At 32.9% G+C, this 26,555-nt stretch overlaps 1 protein-coding gene across 1 annotated transcript in view; it reads right to left on the reverse strand.

Moving 5' to 3' along the window:
- SI (sucrase-isomaltase) overlaps positions 1–26,555 on the reverse strand; it is a 99,286-nt gene that overhangs the window by 22,672 nt on the left and 50,059 nt on the right. The window contains 11 exon segments of the mRNA XM_004774414.2: positions 1,362–1,500; positions 2,491–2,578; positions 10,237–10,353; positions 13,881–13,943; positions 16,415–16,525; positions 17,260–17,388; positions 19,199–19,324; positions 19,419–19,531; positions 19,627–19,723; positions 21,650–21,818; positions 23,907–24,061. Coding sequence (XP_004774471.2) covers positions 1,362–1,500; positions 2,491–2,578; positions 10,237–10,353; positions 13,881–13,943; positions 16,415–16,525; positions 17,260–17,388; positions 19,199–19,324; positions 19,419–19,531; positions 19,627–19,723; positions 21,650–21,818; positions 23,907–24,061 — 1,307 coding nt within the window.

Consider the following 26,555-nt stretch of genomic DNA (forward strand, 5'->3'; position numbering starts at 1 on the left):
TCTTAAAAATTACATTTCATAGTCTTTCTACATGATTTTAGTGTCCCTGCATTAGAATTTGTTGAACAAATCTACTGTCATACATTCATGGAATAATATCTTAGATAATTCACCTCTTTCAGGTTGAGAAGTATGATGCTAAGATAAGCATGTTTCACTAACTGAGGAAATATTACCCATACATTTTACTCCAAAATGCTTTTCATTCTTTTACCAACTCCAGTCATATACTATAGATACATGCTCATTGGAATCACCTGGAAAATTTTTAAAAATTCAGATCTTAGGTATACTACAAACTAATTAAATAAATACATTTTTTAAAAAAATCTCCAGGTGATTATACTGTGTAGTTAAGAGCCATTGACCTAGAGTTGCACTGTGTGACATGGTGTACACTAGCCACATGGGAGTATTCAACTTAAATTTAAATTTGTTACAATTTTAAAAAATTAAAATTCCATTTCTGGGGATGACTGGCTGACTCAGTTGGTTAAGCATCCAACTCTTGACTTCAGCTCAGGTCATAATCTCAGGGTTGTGAATTAAGTAAACCCCACATCAGGGTCCATACTCAGTAAGGAGTCAGCTTGAGATTCTCTCTTTCACCCTCTTCTTATGCCCATCCTTCCATTTGCACTCTTTCTCAATTATATAAATAAATAAAATCTTAAAAAATAAAATACAATAAAATACCATTTCTGAGTCACACTAGCCATATTCCTCAACAGTTTTACATGGATAGTAGATACCATATTGGATAACCCAGAATTATAAAAAATTTCTATCATTACAAAAAGAAGTCTTACTGGACAGTGTTAATGAAGACTTGATATTCAAAGAATGATTTGTGTTCCATCATCACTGGCCTCACATAAAAGTTTGTTTATTGTGGACATTAAATAAAGTTCACTTTCACATATTCTAAATTGGTTGCTATGGATTTAAACAACAGATTTAACCAAACTTTAATGTCTTAATTAATGACATCAATTATATATTATTTATTCATTTATTCATTCACAACCATTTATTGAGCACCTATTTATTTATTAATCACTGTACTATTATGAGCTAGTGAAGGATAAAATAAAATTGTTCAGAATTGCTTTTGGAATGGGATGAAAATTTAAAACAATGATATAATGATATAAATGAAGAGAAAGGAAAAGAAAGAGATAGCGAGAGAAACACAATAATTATAAGTGCCATAAAAGACAAAGTAAGTTACAGACAGCATTGGGAAGGAAAGTGCTATCAGATAAGGTCAGCAGGGAAAAACTCTTAAAGTAGGTAAAACATTAAATTTACTTCTAGAACACAATGAAGAGTCAAAAAGGATAATTATGAACATTGCTTACTCATAACTAGGTTTCATTTGTGACCATCCATACAGATTATGAACATCGTAATGCAAAACAGATGATCCATCACTAAGAATCTGCTCGGTTTCCATACACATAGTTCTGAAATGTAATCCATTAGTTCTTTTTGTGAGTTCTGGGGAGAATCAATGGAAAAATATCAATGTATTATAAAGTACCCTGTTTGCAAATATGTAAATCATATCTATAAATTCTTGTGACAAAAGCATTAATCATTGTTTTAAAATAATATTGATTTTTAATCATTTGCACACTTCATCTCTGCGAATTAAAAATGAAAAAAATCTGCAACTGTAAGTGACTATAGTTACAATTGTGACTGAAAAACATGAAAAATTTTAAGGTAACATTTAGAGCAACAAACTGTTACCAATTAACATGAATTAATAAATGTTACCAAAAATTTTAGTGTAACATTTAGTGCAACAAAAATGTTACCAATTAACATGAATTAATAAAAACCTGAAAAAAAGGTATTACTAAAAGTCTACTATTTTTTGAGACATACTGATTAAATAAATTTTTATTAAAAATCCATTTGGAAACACAAAGCCCTGGGGGTAAGAACTGGACAAGCGCTATAACAGCACTATTTTTTGATCCACTTTTTCTCAGATAAAGATGCCTTTTTTCAGATCTTTGCCATAACTTTAGGTGTCAAGAGTTTATGAACATGAGAGTATGAGGATGAATATTGAGTGACTGGACCCCTTTTATCTGGGTCAGGGACAACCAAAGAAATGCTATTGGTATTCTCTCATTTTTTTCCTAATGAAGAAAGATTTAAAAAGAAAACTCCATAAAAGTTTCTTTTTTTAATTTTAAGAATTATTGAGAATTTTCAAAACTTAGAATATTCTCAAGAAACTCAAAGTAACAATTTTAAGCATGTTTAGTTAGGAGTATGTTCATATAAATAAAACATATTTCTTGATTTTTCTTCTAAAAATAATGTTAAATAGTTTTGGTAATGGGTTGAGTTATGATTCAATGTATAGATGGGTAGTGGGAATTACAAATGTGAAACCTATTCCCTACATTATAAGGTATATAAACCAGATAAATAAATACCAATACCATCAAAGGTATAGCAACAATATTGTACCTGGGAAATAAGGTGGATAATTTAACTCTTTATTTCTGCATTGATTGCTGACTGTTCCATGTACAAAACTTGATGGTTCATTCATGTCCTTAAAGAGAGAAGAGTGAATTTAAAAATTTAGAACATATATTCTCAAAGGAAATAATTCAGAGAGCCAATAAATTAAAGAAGCATATTTGAGCACATTCACTATTCTAAGGAGCAAAACTATAAGGTATCTTAATACTAAAATATTTAATTTATCTGTTTTTCTTTTTTACATTTCATGACCCCTTTTGTAAAACACAAAATGCCCTATATTTCTCTATAGATAGAATATAAATAAAAAGTAAATTTTCTGGGGGCTCCTGGGTGGCTCAGTGTGTTAAGCCTCGGCCTTCGGCTCAGGTCATGATCTCAGGGTTCTGGGATTGAGCCTTGCATTGGGCTGTCTGCTCGGCAGGGAGCCTGCTTCCTCCCTCTTCTCTCCCTTTGCCTGCTTCTCTGCCTACTTCTCTGCCTACGTGTGATCTCTGTGCGTCAAATAAATAAGTAAAAAAAAAAAAATTTTTAAGTAAATTTTCTGTTTTCTAGACATAAAATTAAACTATAATGTGTATATTCTCCCATGTCCTCTCTCCACTCCTGCTCTAGAGCCTTCAATCAACTGTTTTTTTTTTCCAAAAATACAATTTTATGTGATTTTCTAAAATAAGAAAATACAGTTTACACACAGAATATTTATTTCGTTTTTTTTTTACTTTTATTTTTTAAGTATAGAATTTAGTGATCCATAACTCAACTACAACATGAGTGCTCAGCAAAAATGCCCTCCTTAATAGTCATCACCCATTTAAACCATCCCTCTGCCCACCTGCCCTCCAGCGACACTAAGTTTGCTCTTTGCAGTAAAGTCTCATGGTTAGCCTCTCTTTTTTCCCACATATTCATCTGTTACATTTCTTAAATTTCTCATATGAGTGAAATCATATGGTATTTTCTTCTTCTGACTGCCTTATTTCACTTAGTATAATAGTCTCTAGTTACATTCATCTTTTTGTCAATGGCAAGATTTCATTTTTTTCTTTGTGGTTGAGTAATATTCCATTGTGTGTGTCTATATATATATATAGACATACACATACCACTTTATCCATTCATCAGCCAATGCACAACTGGGCTCTTTCCATTATTTGGCTATTGTTGATAATGGTGTTATAAATATTTGAATCAGTATTTTTATATCCTTTGGGTAAATACTTAGTAGTGCAATTGCTGGATCATAAGATAGGTCTATTTTTTAACTTTTTGAGAACTCTCATACTGTTTTCCAGCATGGGTGCACCAGTTTGAATTCCCACCAACAGTGTAATAGGGTTCCCTTTTTTCCACATCCTCACCAACACCTGTTCTTTCCTATGTTGCTAATTTTAGACATTCTGACAGGTGTGAAGTAGTATCTCATTATGGTTTTGACTTGTAGTTTTGTGATACCAAGTGATGTTGAGCATCTTTTCATGTGTCTGTTAGCCATTTGTTTGTCTCTTTGGAAAAACGTCTGTGTCTTCTGCCCATTTCTCAACTGGGTTATTTCTTTTTGGGGTGTAGAGTTTGGTAACTTTTTAATATGTTTTGGATACTAACCCTTTATCTGATGAGACATTTGCAAATATCTTCTCCCATTCCATAGGCTGCCTTTTAGTTTTGTTGATTGTTTACTTCGCTGTTCAGATGCTTTTTATCTTGAAGTACCAAGAGTTCATTTTTGCTATTGTTTCCCTTGCTTCAAGTAAGAAGTTTCTATGTCAAACAGTTGCTGCCTGCTGCCTAGAATTTTGATGGCTTTCTGTCTCACATTTATGTCTTTCATCAATTTTGAATTTATTTTTGTACATGGTATAAGAAAGTTGTCAAGTTTCACTTTGCATTTTGCTGTCCATTTTTCACAATTTCATTTGTTGAAGACAGTGGCATTTTCCATTAGATATTCTTTCTTATTTTGTCAGAGATTAGTTGATCATTATTTGTGTGTCCATTTCTGTGTTTTCTTCTGTTTTATTGATGTAAGAGTCTGTTTTTGTGCCAGTACCATACTGTTTTGATAACTACAGCTTTAAAGTAGCTTGAAGCCCAGAATTTTGATGCCACCATCTTTGGCTCTACTTTTCAGCATTCTTCTGGCTGTTTGAGGTCTTTTCTTGTTCCATATAAATTTAAGATTGTTTGTTCTAGTTCTGTGAAATATGTTGGTGTTATTTTGATAGGGATTGCTTTAAAAGTGCAGATTGCTTTTGGAAGTATAGACATTTTAACATTTGTTCCTCCAATCCATGAGCATGAAATGTCTTTTCCATGTTTTTGTGTCCTCTTTCAGTTTCTTTCAAAAGTTTTTATAGTTTCAGAGTACAAATCTTTTATCTCTTTGGTTAGGTTTATTCCTAGGTATCTATGGTTTTTGGGTGCAATTATAAATGGGTTTGATTCCTTGATTTCTCTTTCTGCTGCTTCATTATTTGTGCACAGAAGTGCAACAGATCCCTGTACCTTGTTTTTGTATCCTGTGACTTTACTGAATTCATGAATAAGTTTTGGTAATTTTTTGATGAAGTCTCTCAGGTTTTCTACATAGAGTATGAAGTCATCTGCAAAGGGTAAAAGTTTGACTTCCTCTTTGCCAGGTTGGATGCCTTTTACTTCTTTTTTATCTTTTTATTTTAATCTTTTTTTTTTTTTTTGAGGGTAGGGTATCCAGTACTATATTAAATAAAAGAGGTGAAAGTGGATATCACTGCTTTATTTCTGACCTTAAAGGAATAAGTCTGTTTTTGTTCATTGGGGATGTTATTGGCTATGGATTTTTCTTATATGGCCTTTATGATGTTGAGGTATTTTACCTCTATCCCTACTTTGTTGAGGGTCTTTATCAAGAATGGATGTTATAATTTGTTAATATTTTTTTCCTGCATCTCTGGGAAGAATCATATGGTTCTTATCCTTTCTTTATCAATGTGGTGTATCACATTGATTGCTTTGTGAATATTGAATCACCCTTGCAACCCAGGAATATTTCCCACATGATCACGGTAGATGATTCTTTTAATATACTATTGGATTCAATTTGCTAATATTTTGTTGCGAATTTTGCATCCATGTTTATCAGGAATATTGGTCTGTAATTTTCATTTTTAGCGGGGTCTTTGTCTGGTTTTGAAATCAAGGTAATCCTCACCTCATAAAATGAGTTTGGAAGTTTTTCTTCCATTTCTGTTTTTTGGAATAGCTTCAGAAGAATAGATATTCTTCTTTAAATGTTTGGTAAAATTCTCCTGGAAAGAAACCTGGCCCGGACTCTTGTTTGTTGGGAGATTTTTGATTATTGATTCAATTTCTTTGCTGGTTATCAGTCTTTTCAAGATTTCTATTTCTTCCTGTTTCAGTTTTGGTACTTTATTTCTTTCTAGGAATTTATCCATTTCTTCCAAATTGTCTAATTTGTTGACATATAATTTCTCATGTAATTATTGTCTCTTAAAATTATACTTCTGTGGTATTGTTTGTTGGTTGTTGTTTTTCCTCTTTCATTTGTAATATTACTTATTTGAGTCCTTTGTCTTTTCTTTTTAATAAGTCTGGTTTACCAATTTTATTATTTTTTTTTCAAAGAATCAGCTCCTGGTTTCATTGATCTGTTCTTCTGTGAGGTTTTTTTTTTTATTGTTTGTTCATTTTTATATTATTTATTTCTGCTCTAATATTTATTATTTCCCTTCTTCTGTTGGCTTTAGGCTTTATTTGTTTTTCTTTTTCTAGCTCCTGTAGGTGTAAGGTTAGGTTTATATTTGAGACTTTTTTTGCTATATACTTTTCCTTTTTTGACCACTTTTGGCTGCATCCCAAAGCTTTTAGACAACCTTTTTTTCATTTTCATTTGTTTCCATGTATTTTTTTTTTTTTTTTATTTCTTCTTTAACTTCCTGGTTGACCCATCATTATTTAGCAAGATGTTCCTTATCCTCCCTGTATTTGTGGTCTTTCCATTTTTTTTTTTTTCCTTGTGGTTGACTTCAAGTTTCGTAGTGTTGTGGTCTGAAAATACCCATGGTATGATCTTAATCTTTTTGTACTTGTTGAGACTTGCTTTGTGACCTAATATGTGATCTATTCTGGAGAATATCCCTGGTGCACTCAAAAAGAATGTGTGTTCTCGCTGTTTTAGGATAAAATGTTCTGAATATATCTCTTATATCCATCTGGTACAGGGTGTCATTCAAAACTGATTTCCTTGTTGGTTTTCTCCTTAGGTTATCTGTCCATTTCTGTAAGTGGGGTGTTAAGTCCCTTACTATTATTGTATTATTATCAATGAGTTCCTTTATGTTTGCTATTGTTTTATATATCTGGATGTTCCCAAGTTGAGGGTACAAGTATTTACAGTTGTTAGATCATCTTGTTGGACAAACTGCTTTATTATGATGTAATGCCCCTCCTCATCTCTTCTTACAATCTTTGATTTATAGTCTAGTTTGTCTGATATAAGTATGGCTACTCTGGTTTTCTTCTTATGCTCATTTTCATAATAAATATTTCTTCATCCCCTCACTTTCAATCTGCAGGTGTCTTTAATTCTAAAATCCAGCTAGCATATAGATGGGTCTTGTTTTGTTTGTTTGTTTGTATAATATTTTATTTATTTACTTGACAGAGATCACAAGTAAGCAGAGAGACAGGCAGAGAGGGAGAGGGAAAGGCAGTCTCCCTGCCAAGCAGAAAGCGTGATGTTGGGCTCGATCCCAGGACCCTGGGATCATGACCTGAGCTGAAGGCAGAGGTTTGAGCCACCCAGGTTTCCCTGGGTCTTGTTTTTTATTCATTTTGACACCATATGTCTTCTGATTGGAGCACTTTGTCCATTTACAGAGTAATTACTGATAGATGTGAATTTAGTGCAATTTTATTACTTGTTTCCTCATTGTTTCTGGAGATTTTCTCAGGACCTCTCTAGTTTTGTTGCTTTTCATCTTTCCCATTCAAACCCCTTTGATATTTCTTACAGAGCATTTAGTGGTCACAAACTCCTCTAATTTTTGTTTGGGAAACTCTTTATCTCTCTTTCTATTTTGAATGATAGTCTTGCTGGATAGAGTATTTTCAGGGGCAGAATTTTCCCATTCAGCACATTGAATATATCATACCACTCTTTTCTGGCCTGCCTAGTTTCTGTGGGTAGATTTGCTGCAAACCTTATTTGTCTTTCCTTGTAGGCTAAGGAATTTTTTTGTCTCTTGCTGCTTTCAAGATTCTTTCCTTATCTGTGTATTTTGCAAATTTTACTATGCTGTGTCTTGGTGTCTTGGTGCTAGCTGGTTTTTGTTGATTTTGATGGGAATTCTCTAGGCCTTCTGGAATTTAGAAGTCTTTTTCCTTCATAGATTAGAGACATTTTCAGCTATAATTTCCTCAAATAAACCTGCCTCCTTTTTTTTTCTTCTTCTGTGATTCCTATGATACAAATGTTATTATATACCATAGAGTCACTGAGTTCCCTAAGTCCACTTTCATGATCCAATACTTTACTTTCCCTCTTCTTTTCAGCTTCATTTTCCATAATATTATATTCCATATCACTTATTCATTCCTCTGTTCCTTGCATCTTGTGGTCATTACATCCAGTCAGTTTTAAATCTCAGTTATTGCATTTTTAATTTCAGCCTGATTGGTTTTTAGCTCTTTTATCTCTGAGGTATAGTTGTCCCTAATGTCTTTTATTCTTTTCTCAAGCTCAGCTAGTATCTTTCTATTGTTGCTTTAAATTCTGGATTAGACATATTATTTGTATGTTTTGATTAGACCCCTGGCCCTAAGCTTTTGTTGTTCTTTCTTTTTGGGATGAATTTCTCCATCTTGTCATTTTGTCTAGCTTTCTGTCTTATTCTGTGTTTTATGGTAGTCTGTTATGTTTCTTGTTCCTGAGAATAACATATTTATGAAAAAGAAATCATATAATGTCCAAGGTCTTCCATTCAGGAAGTGTCTCTGGTGTATGCTACATACACTTTGCTGCTGTGTTATGGCTGCTCTATCCCTCAAGACAGTTCTCTGTGGAGATTTTCCTTGCCTGCAGTGGGGAATGTTTAGACCTTGGCCAGAATGTGGTGAGTTTTAACTAGGTGAGCTTTGATCTGCTTGTTAAAAGAGACCTGATGTTATTTCCATTAGAACTGAAGATTTACAGAACTCTATGGTCAATAGACATGATGCAGGCAGGGGTTTGTGCTGATCTTCTGGGAGAGGGGTCCACTGCATTGGTTCTTAGGCATACTTGCCCAAGAAAAGCAGTACCATTGGAGTGCAGAGAGGGTAGGACTTGGTGTAAGCAATGTTAGCAGTCATAGTTGGCATTGTGCTATTTACTGAGGTAGTTTATGTTGAGGGGCAGGTCAGGGAATTAGCGCCAGCCAACTCCTTTGTCCCTAGAGAGGGAAGTTCTGCTCCCCTCTACTGTCAGGGAGACCGTCTTGGAAGAGCGAATAATTTCTCCTCATGTGTTCCAAGCATTTTTTAAATTGTTGTCTCCATACTATCTGTGTCTGGGTTCTTGCCTGCCTGGAGAAGCACAGTGCACTTTGGTCTCTATTGCAACCTGGATGACCGACTTTTAAAACTCCAAACTTTAGGGTCCTGTTGTGGTGGGTACCTACACTAGTCTTCTCAGGGATGGTCTCAAAAGGCTGGAGTTGATGCAAGTTTAACCCAGAAGGGCAGTTGCACCAGAAGCAGGAGCATGGAATTTGGAGCTAAACACACTAAACAGCCAGTGTCTGGGCTGGCCACACTTAGCAGGTATCCCTGTGCTACATTGAGGGGCGCAGGGTGGGGGGGATGCATGCCTGTCAGCTCTTATGTCCTCAGAGAGGCAATATCACCCTTCTCAAATGTGTTCCAAGAAAAATAAACAGCCTCTCCTAGTGGATCTTAGGCAATCCTGAGATCTCACCATCTGCCTCATGGTTATCTGACTGACTTTTCTCCAGGAATAGGTCAGTACTCTTGGGATTCTATCCCAGACACACTGTGGACCTCTAAAACTCCGGTCTTTGAGCCCTGCTTGTTGCAAAAACTCGTGGAAATCAAACCTTCTCATTTGTCCTGCCAATGGCTTTTAGAAAGTGTTCTCCTTGTGTGATCCTGTATGTTCCTCTCTGTTTTGTCTTTTTCAGAAACCAAAGCTCCCTCCCCTCAACAGCACCTATGATTGTTTCTCCCCCAAACCACATTTCTGCACCTCCTACCTTCCACAACGTGGCCAATACTCCACCATTTTAGCTCCTCCCCCTCTTACTACCAAGATTTTAAAGTTACATCTAAAATTAGGAGATTGTTTGAAAAGTAATTTGCTACATTTGTAAGAGATTATGATTTTTTGTACTAATGACTGACAGTTACGTGAGATTTATTCCTACATTGAATAAAAATAAAGTAAATGTTTATAAGCATTTATAAATAGTTTTAAAGAGATTTTTTTTTGGTTCCCTGGTGAAGCTGAAACTTTAGAAAATAGCAGCTGTATATATAAAATAAATTGCTAACACTGTATTTTACAGTTCTATGAATATGGAAAGGCGTTTCCTTTTATGGAAAAATGAGTGGGATATTTTTCAAAAAATACTTTGTTGGAATTATTAGAATCTAGCAAGAATTCTTCATAATAACTGCATAATAAATAAATCAATAATAACTTAAAATATATATTGCTTTACGTTTACTTACAATCCACAAACCATCAAACCTCATCTGGTTATTGTAGAAATCTATAATTTCTCTTGCCCACCACTCTGCTGTGGCATTCCTGAAAAAGTCTGGAAAAGCTACATAAGCTCTGGAGGCCTGTAAAAACATGTAGAAAGTCAGAAGAGAGACCATGCATGTCTAAGACATTTACCTGTCAGATTCACAAGCTGTGCAGAGGTGATAATTAAAGCAACCTGATCCCAAATTTAATTGCATGCATCTACATTATGTTTCTCTAACCAAAACAATGAAGAATAACAAATTTAAAAAAAAAAAAGTGAGAGAGAGAGAGAGAGAGAAATATACATGGAGACAGAAGGGAGAAGCCTTGGGGTCCTTACAGATTGTCAAAAAAAAAAAAGTTCACAAAACACAGATATATACTTTTGGTGCTTCTTAGACTATTAGGGAATTTTTGCCTTTGTGTCCTTAGAGTCCTATAATGCAGATTTACTTTTGTGGAGCATGATAGGAAAGGAAAAGGCATTGGTTTAGTCTGTTTAATTGGATTAAAAAAATTGTTTACCCAGCTTTCTGCCCTTCTAGGATCAATATATTGCTTTACCACCCCAACCATTTGCCTTTCTCTCTCACACCTAGCCCTTCCCACCTCAGCAGAGAAGAAATGATTTACTTCTTTCCCTACAAAAAAATTCTTTACTTGTCAGCCTACCTATATATATTCTGAGATCAAATTCTGTGTGCTAACAAATGATTGACCTTCTGTAAATAAATAGTCTGAAAAACATGGCATCACTTGCATACTCTCCTGTCACACTTTAAGTTTAAGTCTATGTAATAACTTCCAGAATAGTCTTACCAGTGTATAGAGAAAGTGAAAAGGGTAGGGAATATAGAGATTTACAAAACACATATGGTACTGGCACAAAAAGACCCATAGATCAGTAGAATGGAATAGAGAACCTGGAAATGGACCTTCAGTTCTATGGTCAAATAATCTTTGGCAAAGCAGGAAATAATATCCAATGGGGCAGGGGGGGAACGGTCTTTTCAGCTAATGGTGTGGGAAAAATTTTACAGCCACTTGCAGAAGAATGAATCTGGACTACTTTCTCACACCATACACAAAAATAAATTTAAAATAGATGAAAGACCTAATGTGAGACTAGAATCCATCAAAAATCCTGGAGGAGAACACAAGCACAGCACCTTCTTGCTAGGCATGTCTCCAAAGGCAAGAGAAACAAAAGCAAAAGTGAACTATTGAGACTTCATCAAGATAAAAAAGATTTTGCACAGCAAAGGAAACAGTCAAAAAAATAAAAGGCAACCTATGGAATGGGAGAAGAAAATATTTGCAAATGCCTCACCAGTTAAAGAGCTAGTGTCCAAAATATATGAAGAACTTACCAAACTCAGCACCCCAAAAACCAAAAATCCAGTCAAGAAATGGCTAGAAGATATGAACAGACATTTCTCGAAAGAAGACATACAAGTGACCAACAGAAAAATGAAAAGATTCTTAACACCACTTGGTATCACAAGCTACAAATCAAAACCACAATGAGATACCACCTCACCCTAGTCAGAATGGCTAAAATTAACAAGTTAGGAAACAACAGATGTTGTCAAGGATGCAGAGAAAAGGGAGCCCTCTTACACTGTTGTTGGGAATGCAAACTGATGCAGCCACTCTGAAAACAGTATAGAGGTTCCTTAAAAAACTGAAACTAGAACAACCATATGACCCACCAATTGCACTACATGGTATTTATCCAAAGGGTAAAAACACAGTGATTCAAGGGGAAATATGTATTCAAACATTTATAGCAGCAATTTCCACAATAACCAGAATATGGAAAGAGCCCAAATGTCCATTGACAATGAATGGATAAAGAAGAGATGATGTACATATACAATGGACTATTCCTCAGCTATCAGAAAAGAATGAAATCTTGCCATTTCCAAAGACTTGGATAGAACTGGACAACTTAAAAACTCTCAACAAATTAGGAATAGAAAGAAATACCTCAACATAATAAAGATGATATATTAAATACCCCCAACTAATATCATGCTCATTCAGAAAAAAAACTGTTTCTCTCTCTCTTTCCCACACACATGTGCATACACACACACTGTTAGAATTAATAAATTAAATAAACTTATGGAATGTAAAATCAATATGCAAATATCAGTTGCATTTTTATAGACTAACAAGGAACTAAATTAGGAAAATAAAGTAAATTAAGAAAACAATCCAATTCACAACAGCAACCCAGATAATAAAGTACTTTGGAATAAAAGTAAGGAGGTGGAAGCCTTGTACACTGGAAACTACAAAACTTTGCTGAAAGATATTGAAGAAGATACAGACAAATAGAAAGATATTCCATGTTCATAGATTGGAAGAATTAGTATTGTGAAAATGTATTAACTACCCAAAGCAATCTGTAGATTTAATGCAACCTCTATCAAAACCCAATTTCATCTTTACAGAAATATAAAAACAATTCTACAATTCATTTGGAATTACAAAGACCTTGAATAGCCAAAATAATCTTGAAAAAGTAGAGCAAAGTTCGAGGAATCACACACCCTGATTTCAAAATATACTCCAAAGCCACAGTAACAAAAACAGTATGATAGCAGCACAAAAACACACATAGACTAATGGTGCCAAATAGAGAACATATAAATCAATCAATCCATACATATATAGTCAACTGATCATTGACAAGTGTGCCAAAAATACAGAATGGATAAAGGATAGTGTCTTCAACAAATGGTACTGGAAAAACAATATACATATACAGAAGAATGAAATTGGACCCTTTTCTTACATCATAACACAAAAATCATAACTCCAAAAATGGAGAAAATTCTTAAATTTAACACATTAAATTGAAAAAGCTTCTTGGGAAACCAAAGGGAAAAAGCTTCATGACATTGGTCTTGGCAAAGATTTTATAAATCTATGACCCCAAAAACACAGCCAAAAAAGTAAGCAGGTGACTACATCAAACAAAAAAGTTTCTTCACAGCAAAGGAAACAAGCAACAAAGAGAAAGGCAATCCACAGAATAAGAGAAAATATTTAAACACCATATATCAGATTACATGTGAATCTCCAAAGTATATTAAAAAGTCTTAGAACTCGAAGAAAGAAAGAAAGAAAGAAAGAAAGAAAGAAAGAAAGAAAGAAACCCTAATAACCTGCTTAAAATATAGGCAAAGTCTTGATAGACATTTCTCTGAAGAATGCATACAGATAGCCAACGAGTAGATGAAAAGATGCCCATATTCACTTATCTTCAGGGAAATGCAAAAAACACAATGAGATATCACTTCACACCTGTTAGGATGGCTATTATCCAAAAACAAAGACAAAAAGTTGTGGAAAGGATATGGAGAAATTGGAATCGTTTTGCACTGTTGATGAGAATGTGAAGAGGTGCAGCCACTTAGGAAAACTGCATAGATACTCCTCAAAAACTTAAAAATAGAAGTACCTTGTGATTTAAATATGGTCTGGTATAGAAAATTTAAAAATAATCCATCAGTTTTTTGAAGAGAATACTCAAATTGAATTATTGGTCAAAGTGATCATTAAATCCAAGTGCAGAATTTCTTTTTTATGTAATCAGTCAATGTAAACTTACATTAACAGCTTCATCTTCCGTTAGACTTTCATCTATTGTTATATTGGGCAAATCTGGCCAAACCTACAGAGAAAGAAAAAATAGGAAAATTGTTGAAAATAATTTCAGTAAAGTATGACTATGTTGTAAATAAAGTATAATAGGGTTCTTAGGGTTCTGGTGGGATATTATTATTATATCTTGAGATCCCCAGACCAGTAATTTTTTCAATTGTTTTTTTTTCAGTTTGTGTTTTGGTAAATGTAACATTTGCAAACCATTCTCATATTTCATATTAATTTCCTCTTTAATATGCCAATAGGAAAAATAATGCCAACCTTTGTAGTAGGTAGTGATTATTAAAACCAATGTATGTAAACAAAAGTTCTACTCAGAAATAATATGAAGGGGGCGCCTAAGTGGCTTAGTTGGCTAAGCAACTTCTTTTCACTCAGGTCATGATCCTAGAGCTTTGGGATCAAGTTTCACATCAGACTCCCAGCTCTGACCTTCTTCCCTCTCATGCTCTCTCTCTCTCTCAAATAAATAAATAAAATCTAAAAAAAAAAAAAAAGTATGAAGGCACATACTAAATTTAATTTAATGTGGTATATTAAAACTGTTTCTATAATTATTTTAGCATTAAAATCTAAAAACAACAAACATTTTTATTTAAAAGGAATTGAAGATCTGAGTTGGATGATGCCATGCTAAGGCAAACATCTTCTTTGTTTTCTCAATTAGTACTAAATACTCCTCTCTGTCTTTCCATATCCCTGCTTTCCCACCTACTAGTGTTTTCCTCTACTCAACCACAAACACACAACTTGAGCCCAAATTCAATCATGCTGAAAGCTCTGAGAATTTGAATCTATGTTGTAAAACCTACATAGTTCCATATTTAAAAAAAAATGTAATTAATTCCCAAGGACTAATTACATACAAGAGATTAGTTGTGGATGGGGAATAGTTCACTAAAGGAATGGAAAAGAAGATAGAAATCTGAGAAAATGTATAGACATTTAGAATGAGAAGATAATACAAACGAAGGGAAAAAAAAAACTAACCTTTCTAGGGTCAATATGCCATACTCTATACTTTCATGTTTCTTAAAATGTTATGATTTGTCATTAAGTTTATTATAGGATTTTTCTATTTTATGTTAATTTTTAGTTTTGAAATATTTTGATTCACAGAAAAGCTACAAACATTATACCTAGAGGTTTTTTTTTAATATCCTTTATTCTGTAACATTAACTAATTTATAACCTCTCTACAATCATCAAAACCAAGAAATAGACATTGATACAATATTTAAGTAATCTAGAGGCCATGTGATTTTTTTTTAAGATTTCATTTATTCTTTTTTTTAAATTTTTTATTTTTTATAAACATATATTTTTATCCCCAGGGGTACAGGTCTGTGAATCACCAGGTTTACACACTTCACAGCACTCACCAAAGCACATACCCTCCCCAATGTCCATAATCCTAGCCCCCTTCTCCCAAACCCCCTCCCCCCAGCAACCCTCAGTTTCTTTTGTGAGATTAAGACAACTATCATATGATCTCCCTGATATGAGGAAGTGGTGATGCAACATGGGGGCTTAAGTGGGTAGGAGAAGAATCATTTATTCTTTTGACAGGCCAAGACCACAAGTAGGCAGAGAGGCAGGCAGAGAGAGAGAGGAGGAAGCAGGCTCCCTGCCGAGCAGAGAGCCAATACAGGCTCCGTCCCAGGACCCTGGGATCATGACCAGAGCCGAAGGCAGAGGCTCTAACCCACTGAGCCACCCAGGTGCCCCCCATGTGTGAATTTTACCACTTTTATCACTAATATGGTATTTTTGATCCAAGATGAAAAAATGATTCTATATTATATTTCATCATGTCTCCCACAACAGAATTCTGTTTTTATTTTTCATTCTAGTTAAGACTATTGGTTTTTTTGTTTGTTCTTTTATAAGTAAGTCAAATCAGGATTTTTCTATATATGTCAATATACTCAGATCCGAATATTATTGTTTAAATGAAATACAATAAATTATAATCCTTGTTCAAGTCAGGAATATAAGTATGGCTCTTAAAAATTGTCTTTTTTATTAATGAAAGAAGTACAAACATTTAAATGACTTGCAATGTAGAATAATGAACAACCATCTTATTAATCTTAATTTTATAATACACAAAAGAACAATGAAAAGAAATTTAAAAAGTAAATTAAAATTTTTAAAAATGCAAAAAAATTTCATTTTGAAAAAATATATGTATCAGCTTTCCCTGTTCTCTAATACACAAAAGACATTCTAATAAATGCAATTTAAAAATTTAAAATGAAACAAATACTAAACAAACATACAAATACATAAATTCTGTTTCTAATAATTTAAGTTGAAATCTAATTATATATTATTTTATTAGGTATTCAATCATTACATTTCTGTATTCTACATCTCTCCTTCTGAATATGTCTTTAAGTGTTATTTTTACTCAATAGAAAATTTTAGTGAAGTAACATTTTATACTTATTTTATTTCAAGATATCAGTTCAGTACCTTTGCCCAACAAATATCACTGGTATTAGGCCATTTGACAAAAACATCTTTCTCCATTCCTCTTTCAAATGCAGGGTAAGGCTTTGTTTCATTTCCTGAAATTGCTGGATCCTAAAATTAAAATGAAATATATACCAGGTAACTCTGGAATAAAAGTATGACCACTTAGGTCACAGTTATGAAACAAAATTTTCCATGACTACATTATCATTTTACTGTGCTCTCACACAGACTGGCAAATAGACTGACAGTATAAATTTCAGTGTTCCAGCTAGAGTGTCCTCTAAATTCCTTGGAAAGAAATTTTAAGAACTCCCAAAAATGTACTGGCTGTGATTTCAAGAAAGATTACTAACATTTTTTTGTTTTGTTTTTATTTTTCCCAGTGGGATTACTGGCTGCCTAGCTTGCTTCCTTTAATGTATTGATAAAATATTCTCCCCACTGAATCACTAACCTGAATTCAAATTTCTAAACATGACAAGTGTAAGAAGCAATCCCATAGAATGATTTGAGAATTGTATAGAAATGGAAAATCCATCATAACTTTGTGATAGCTTCTATAAATTGAGGTTAGTTTGTAGCTTCAGTGATTATTAGAAGACAGCTTGTCTTCGACTTCCAGATTCAGTCTTAGATCTCTAAGGATATATCAAACTGTAAAAGTAGCTTGGTAGCAGCCCATGTAAATAAGTCTTAAAGGAAGAAAGTTTTAGATTTAGGAAGGATTGAAAGTAATAGTCTTCCTATTTTGAAACACCTCCCTCCCACTTCATTCTAGAAGAGAAATTTTAATGAAATCAAGATAATAAGACTCAGATAAAATATAAAATATAAATACTGACCAGGATAATAATGTATCTCATTCCTTCCTGTCTTATTTTGTCAACAAACTGAGGAAGGTCATGGAAGTTTTCATCAATTGTAAAGTCTAATTGCCTTTCCATGTAATCAATGTCTGTATATTGAACATCCTGAAAGATATAAAGATTGTGGCAGTGGGGTAAGAATCACATGGGTCAGTGCATCTCATTCTGTCATTGTATAAAAATAATAGCAATATGAAAGTTTAAATGCCTCTTCACTTAATCCTAAAGAGAATTAATCAAAAGTATAAGCAACATAAATGTTCACTCAACTTAAAATTTTGAAAACTATTTTTTATTTATATGAAGATTTTTATTTATTTAGTTGAAGAATCACAAGTCTATAAGCAAGTTAATATAAACATTCTGTTCACTAAGAGTTCACTTAACAATTTTGATTCTAAATATTCTTTCAGATCAATATCTTTTGTTATGTATTTCCCAGAGGAAATAGGAAGACACAGGAGTAAAGGATTTGTGAGGCTATGAAATTATGTTAAATGCAATTTGGAATGTTGCACAATATATACAGAAATAGCTGTTTTTCTTTTTCGGGAAACATAAAGCCAATGGGAGTAATTTCAAATAACTCTAATATTGCCAAAAAGGAAGAAAGAATTATTGGTAAATCCATCAATTAAAAGATTCTTTCATTGGGACACCTGGGTGGCTCAATCGTTTAAGCATCTCAGGTCATGATCCCACAGTCCTGGGATCAAGTCCCACATCAGGCTCCTTGCTCAGCAGGGAGCCTGCTTCTCCCTCTGCTTCTGCTGCCACTCTGCCTGCCTGTGCTCTCTCTCTGTCTCTTTCTCTCTGACAAATAAATAAATAAAATCTTAAAAAAAAAGATTAATTAAAAAAGATTCTTTTATTATCTACCAAAGTCTTTTTAGAGTTAGAAACCAAGCTTAAATAACCAAACTACTGCTTACAAGTATTTACAAATATGTTTAATAAATATATGACATTTACAAATATGTTTAAACTAATAAATGTTTGACTTTTCATGACATTGTTTAGATCTAAATAACAGATTTTTAAATTATTTTCTTTAAGACATTAACTCAACTTCTTCTTCTAGGTGTTATAAAAAGGACGGGTGATATAACGGACCTAATAACCTCCCTTTTTATAAAAAACAACCTCCCTTTTTATATAAAAAAATCACTTATATATTTCTGTATCATCTATTTGTAGAATTAATTTCCTCATAATATTAATGTATTGGAAAATCACATACTTGATTCTACTACATGTACCAATGTCTTATAATGAGGCCCTTCTCTTTCTTCTTAGAATGAGTTCTTATATACCAAGTATTGTGGAATTCACTGTTTTAAGTTCTCCCAGAATGACCCCTGGGATTCCTGAATCTTGTTAAAAAATGAAATCACAGAGATGATTATTTCTGGATACTCAGTAATGTTTAGTTTCCTGAATATTGCAGGAAGAGAATATTTTGCAAGTGCTCCAATTCTGTGTTCCAACATTACTACTATCACCTATTTCAAGGCAAAAATCACTAAGTTTCATGTCTAATTTCTTCTCTGTAATTTGTCACTTCAGTTGATGAAGTAGGTTTCTGTGGACTCTATTTCTCATATAAAAAATATGGGAAATACATCTGATTTCTTAAACAACCCAAAGTTTAGGAGAGAAAAACAAGTGCATAGTGAGTTGTTTAGTACAACTCAGGGCCATGGAACCAGAGAGAAAGGAGAAAAAGGAATGGTATTATCCCTTTTCCTTCATCTAATAAAGACACTTTATAAAAATTTCAAAACCATGTCATTAGGTGCTACTAATAAAAACAAAGAATTATTGCCAAATTACTAATTTTAAAGTATGCATACTTATTTCATTTTGCTTTTATAGATAAAACATTTAACACTGTTTTAAAAATGGATATACATACATAGGGGATCTGAGCAGCGACCATATCATTATATACTTGCTCAACTTCTGAAGTATTTCTGTACCCATAACGACATAATTGGAATCCTAAAGCCCAGTAAGGTGGCATGACAGGTCGACCAATTACCTTTGGGAGAAAAAAAAAAAAGTTATTTGTGAACTAAGAGTTACTTTATATCACAAATAAAACTTAAAAAAAAAAAAAAAAAGTAGTGTCATACTTCATGGTATTGTTGTGTTGCAATTTCTGGAGTTGGGCCCAAAAACACATAAAAGTCCAAGATTCCTCCAATTATACGGTAAGTTAGAGCAGGAGTTGGCTGAAATGTAACGTCTGGAAATCCAAAATATGATTACATTTTTATCTATGTAAAATAGTTTACTAAAGAGTAAAATAAAATAAAGAAATTCAGCAAATGACTGTTTTACCCATTGCATTGCTGTTAAGTAAGAGAACTCCATGAGCATAGCCTTCATCTTCCAGAGCCATGTAATAGGGATGAAATCCATAGGAATTAAGTTTATACTAAAATAAAAAATTAAATATAATTCACATTTAAGTAATAATAGCATAATATTTAAACAATAATAGCATATGAATTTTGTGAAGGTAATATTCAAATGCATTGTAAGACTGAGGCTATATGAATTTAAAGGTTCTTTCTTTGTACACAAAGCTATGCTTACATTAAAACATTTCTCCTTTAGAAAATAATTCCTTTATTATTTGAACCATCACTGCTTTAGAGCATACAAATGAATGTACAAATTTGTAACACCTACAAATTCTGTCATATTAACTGATGTAAAAACCCATTGATATTGGTGTAGTTGGGTTTCTTTCTACAAATTCATTTATAAATTGGCACTTCTTTATCAATAAAAAAAGCCCTAGAAATGTTGAAAATATTCAAACCTCTTGAGAGATTATATGGTAATACCTAAGTTAATATTATATGATAATATTTTAAATGATATCTTCTTTACACAATAGTTTATAAACACTTAATTTCATTTTCAACTAGATCTTTTCATTTTTTGGAATACAAAACCTATATCAGGCTCATGAAATAACTTCTCAAAAGTCATAAAACTTTTAAGTTGATGACCCCTAATCAAACTGACAATTTTAGGGGCACCTGTGTGGCTCAGTCTGTTAAACCTCTCACTCTTGATTTTGACACAGATCAATCTCAGGGCCTTGAGATGAAGCCCCGTATCAGGATCTATCCTGAGCGTGGAGCCCTGCTTGGGGTTCTTTCTCTACATATCCCTCTGCCCCACCTCCTTCCCACTCTTGCTTGTGTTCTCTCTAAAAAAAACAACACACACATACACACACACAAAACTGACCTCTTTGACTCACACTGTATGTCAGTATTTGATCAGCATGTGGAAGAAGATTTATATTTTGAGTCAAGAATTATATCAACCTAATGATGTCAATACATTGTTGCACAGTTGTTTTTTTTTTAATTTTTTTTTTTAAAGATTTTATTTGTTTATTTGACAGACAGAGATCACAAGTAGGCAGAGAGGCAGGCAGAGAGAGAGAGGAGGAAGCAGGCTCCCTGCTGAGCAGAGAGCCTGATGAGGGACTCGATCCCAGGACCCTGGGATCATGACCTGAGCCGAAGGCAGAGGCTTTAACCCACTGAGCCACCCAGGCGCCCCCATTGTTGCACAGTTTTAAAGAAATACATTTTGTAAAAAACATTCTTTCAAGTTGAAACAAATGAAAAGCAGACCTCATAATCCAAGTTTGAACAATTATGACACAAATAAAAGTTGTTTGAGCACCTAACAATAAAAAGTCTTTGCAATAGTATATACACTTATAATCTTATATTGAATATATCCTTTAGATATAAGTCATGTGTAAAACATCAAAATGAATTAGTATTTTTATTAAAATGTGTTTTTGCATGATATACTTAGAATAATTATAATTAATATTAGTTGTGCAAATATTCATGAAATGTACTCCATTATTTAAGACAAAACATTGGGAAAAGTGATATAAGCATATAAAAACGTTTCTAAAGATGTATTTAGCAGTATGGCCTCATAAAAATGCACACCTGTACCTGGGTATCATAAAGGAAAAAATTAGCATCAAATCAATATCAAAGAAGCAAAAAAAAAAATTTTTTTTTCAAGGAGAGCCCTGGTCAATTATTTCTACAAGCTGTGGATAAAAGTAGATTTGGCAGGGGATTTGAATCTGAATATTTGTTTTATCACTGTAATCAAGGATGTTATCCATCCTATCCTCTGCTTTCACATGTAATTTAAGGTAGCTTTTTGTTTGTTTTTTAGAAAATCACTATCACAGGTCTGGGGCCCTTTGTCATTATTACTTCAATACTCAAGTTTAGGCCTACAGAGAAGTGGCCAAGATCCTAATCATGGTCTTAGTTGACTCACAGAGTAGTCAAATATTGATACCTACACCAGGGGGTTGGTCTCTTGTAAACATTCCCCAAGTATGCCAGTTCAGGTCTCTCTTAAATGTTGTATGTTCCACTTCCCCAAAACCGTATATATATTCTGATGGCAGGCGAGTAGATATTTGAATAAACTGGTTATTAAAAGCAAATCCAGGCAGGTAAGAATCCCAACTGAAAAGAAAAGAAAACAATTCTAATAAATACAAAGTATTACCACAAATACTAATGGTAATTCTTTCTTAGGTGATCTGAAAACCAGTAATATTTTTCTCTATGTACCTATTGTACTCAAATACCAAATGAAAATAATATCCCAATACATTTTTCTTTTGACTATGTTAAAGAGTATCTAAAATATGTTTCATTTATTTGGCATTATTAGTAAAATAAATTATAGATAAATATGATTATGGTTTATCTTTAGATATATATTGCTTTTTAAAATAAAATTAATATGAAGTTATAAATAATATTGGCCTAGAAGGAATATATGTCCCAGAAGCTGAAAGTCCTCTGTTTTCCTGTTGCCTTGAGATAATCACTGAGGTAAAATTTTTCTACATATGGATTAAGATGAAATCAGTGTCAAAATAAACTATAAGGCATGGTGGATTTTTTTTTTAAGATTTTATTTATTTGACACAGAGAGAAAGTGAGAGAGAGTACAAACATGGGGAATGGCATGCAGAAGGAGAAGCAGACTCCCCACAGAGCAAGAAGCCCAGCGCCTGATGCCATCCCAGGACCCTGGGATCATAAACTGAGCCAAAGGCAGATGCTTAACAGACTGAGCCACCCAGGTGTCCCATGAGGAATATTTTAATTGCAAGGTCTCCCTAATTACTACTCCCAATCTTTTCTTCCTTTATTTTGTAATAGCCAAACTATGGAAAGAACCTAGATGTCCATCAACAGATGAATGGATCAAGAAGATGTGGTATATATACACAATGGAATACTATGCAGCCATCAAAAGAAATGAAATCTTGCCATTTGCGACAACATGGATGGAACTAGAGCATATCATGCTTAGCGAAATAAGTCAAGCAGAGAAAGACAACTATCATATGATCTCCCTGATATGAGGAAGTGGTGATGCAACATGGAGGCTTAAGTGGGTAGAAGAATAAATGAAACAAGATGGGATTGGGAGGGAGACAAACCATAAGTGACTCTTAATCTCACAAAACAAACTGAGGGTTGCCGGGGGGAGGGGGTTTGGGAGAAGGGGGTGGGATTATGGACATTGGGGAGGGTATGTGATTTGAAAATTAAAAAAAAAAAAAAAAAAAAAAAAAAATGGGTGTTTTAAAATAAATCTTGAAGTAATGTGTTACAGAGAATGTATTGTTTTTCTAGTCATTTGCAAGAATATAAATGAGGAAGAAAAGAAATTGAAGTTGGAAGAAAAAAAGAAACATGAATTGCAAAGAATTTAGGATGTATTCAAAATTTTATCTTATGGATTTTGGAGAAGTATTTACTAAAAATAATGCTTTCCAAATAAAAATAAATAATGCCACTGCACCAGATTTTTTTTTTTACAAAATGACTTCACTTCTTATTCTCTGAAACAAAAATATTATCATAACAACACAATTTTTAAAGCAATACAGACATAATTTTCTTCATTATTTGTATCCATCCTGACAATATCTGCAAATATCCTGACAACATCTTCTAAAAAGTCGCATGGTAAGCTTAAATTACTTGAAAGTATCTTTTAATATATTACAGTTTATCTACAAAGCTCTACTGCTTATTAAAACAAAAATAATTTTTATATGTTTATTCATTGTAACATAAAAATACAGAGAGGTGTATGTGTATCAATTACCTTTCATCATTACCTGGAAGAGATAGTATTAACTTTATCAGATTTCAGAACTAATATATTTCAATTTTAATTAATTTCTAATTAAATATTTACATAACATATTTCCAACTACTTTTTTTTTTTTGCTAATACACTTTTCAAGAGGAGTCTTGGTTTTAGTTCTCAGCTTGATTAGAAGAAAGAATGTGATAATAATTAAATCAATCACATCCAAGATGAAGGTGAAATTTTACTAATCCTTAGTGATAGTCCCATGAGTATGATAATTGTTCAGTTTTAAAATTTAAAACAGGTCAAGTTATTTAATAAAATTAAAACATTTTTAGTGTGATGATTAATACTCTAGCACAGTGAAAATAATCTTACTTCCCCTCTAACCTAAAATCAAAATATTCCTCATATCAAGTAATTCAATCACTTACATAACTTTTCCTGTACTTCTCCTTCGAACCTGGATGCCAAAAGGATTTTCTTTGATTTCAACATCATAAAGTCTGTTTTCGTAAGTACTTGTTGGTGTGGTTGGAATGTTTAAAGGTACTGGAACTTCATATCTCTTATTTTGGGGATCATAGATCTATTGCAGAGAAATAATGAAAATAAAAACATTTCTCTCTTATTCTCTCTTATTGCTGAAATATCATGTAAACAATCATTAAATAATTTAAGTAATTGCTCAGACAAGAATATTGTAATTCTTATTTATATAATTCTCAATTTTGTATCCATGGCTCATATATCTATATGGAAATCCACATACACATGTAATGAGATCAAGTTATGAATTATATTTTATCATTTTTTGTCATCAAATTTTCCATACAAAAGAAATCTTCAAAAAAATTTTGGAGCTAAATGTTCTCTTATATAGATACACAAAATTATTTACCACTTGATGGTTAGACTCAGAAGTTGTTTCAGTATTTTTGATCACATTTATGATCCTACAATGACTGTTAATGGTTATTTATGTTTATACATTTCTTTATTTTTTCAAAAACATTTCTTAGAAGTGATAGTGTTAGGTCGCAAAGAGTGTACTAAAATGTGTAGAGTCTTTGATATCTATTTTCCATAAATAGTTTACTAATTAATATTCTTACCAAAATGTATATCCTAATACTATTTTCTGTTAAACTGAAAGCATTTATTTTTCTAAATGTCATGTCATTCAACTAATAAAAGTATTTTAATATTTTTATCTCTAATTTTTATGTCTTCTGTTAATTGTCTGCTTATGGAGACTTACTATTTTTCTTGGTTTTGTAAATTGAAATTTCTTGCTTTTTGTCATGTATGTAGCAAATACTTAACCATTTTTTGCTTTTCTTCTAATTGTTTATAGTGTTTGTTGATGTTGAAATGTGTTAAATTTTCATGTAAGAAAATATATAGATTTTCATCTGTGGGATTTATACTGTCGTATCTATGGTTTGAAAGGATTTTACTAGGCAGATATAAGACAAAAATACATGTAATTTTTTTTCTGGGCTTATGTTTAATTGATATTATATATATACAAGTACATCTTTTACACACACAAACATATTTTTTGTCATCTTTTTTCAATAAACTGTCAGGTATTTCTGGATGCAGTTACATACTGTCTCAATTCCATAAGTTTTATCATCTCTTCTTTTCATGAATTTTAATTATTGCCATAGCCAAATGTTTACTTCTCCAGATGAACTTAAAGAAAATTAATTAACTTTAAAAGAGTTAGGCTTATTTAAGATTTTTTTTATTTAAAATCTACCAACACTTTTCTGGGGGGCTTCTGGGTAGCACAATTGCCTGGGTGTCTGACTCCGTTTGGGCTCAGGTCAGCAGAGACTTCCCACTCAGCAGGACATCTGTTTAAGACTTTCTCTCCCTCTGCTCCTTCCCTGACCTCACTCAATAGGCTCTTTCTCAGATAAATAAATAAATCTTAAAGAAACAAAACAAAAACTATCAACTTTTTTAAACCTTTTCTTATAACAGTCAATTTGCTCCTATGATTTTTGATATTTTTGTTGTGTCATTGATTGTTTTTCTCTCTAGATTTTGATAATGGTATTTGCCTCCATTTCTATTTTTAAATGGTGAATGATAACATATATTTTTTGGATACTATTTTACATCCAGTCATTTTTCTGATCTTCTTATCATTTTTAATAGTTTTTGTAATGGATTCCCTTGGAGCTCTTAAGTAAAAGGTAATGAGAACAAACTGATGCCAGAGGGGAGGGGTGGAGGCAAGGGCAAAGTGAGTGAAGGAGCGTGGGAGATATAGGCGTCCAGTTATAGAATGAATACATTAGGGGGATAAGAGGTACAGCTTAGGGAATGTAGTCAATAATTTTCTAATAAGGTTATATGGTAACAGGTGGTAGCTACACTTGTAGTGAGCATAGCATAAAGTATAGACTTGTCGGATCACTATCTTGTGAACCTCAAACCAATGTAACATTGTATGTCAGCTATACTTCAATTAAAAACTAACTGCTACCTGTACTGTTGAAAAATTTTTTTTTTCTTTTTATGTCTATTGCACTGGTCAGAAAATTCAGGCTGTTATTTAAAAATAATGGAAATAGTATCCTGTTTTGTTTTGGCTTTTTAATTATTTATTTATTTATATGAGAGAGAGAGTACAAGCAGGGGACAGAAAAAGAGGAAGTGGGGAGAATCAGACTCCTTGATGAGCAAGGAGCCTGACCTGGGGCTCAATCTCAGCATCCTGGGATCATGACTTGAGCCTAAGGCTGATGCTTAACCAACTGAGCCAGCAAACATCCGGGCTTTGTTTATCTTAATGTAACAATAAACACAGTCTGATTCTAAGTAACTTATGTATTTAGCAAGAATTTGATTTTTTTTTTTAAATCACCACTACATGTTTAATTATACACAAAATTGCAAAAGTAAGAAGATTTATTTTTGGTCGTAGGTATGAGCTGTGTAGGGGGAAAAAACCTTTATTTTTATAAAATCAAAATGTCTACAATTCAGTTGCTAATCCTTAATATCGTAAAACTGAAGTATCTAAACTATTCGGAATCTTTTGTTTTGAGAGATGAGTCATTCAT

Source organism: Mustela putorius, unplaced genomic scaffold (assembly GCF_011764305.1).
Source record: "Mustela putorius furo isolate JIRA1106 unplaced genomic scaffold, ASM1176430v1.1 tig00003834_pilon_pilon_pilon, whole genome shotgun sequence".
In the NCBI taxonomy this organism is placed as follows: Eukaryota; Metazoa; Chordata; class Mammalia; order Carnivora; family Mustelidae; genus Mustela; species Mustela putorius.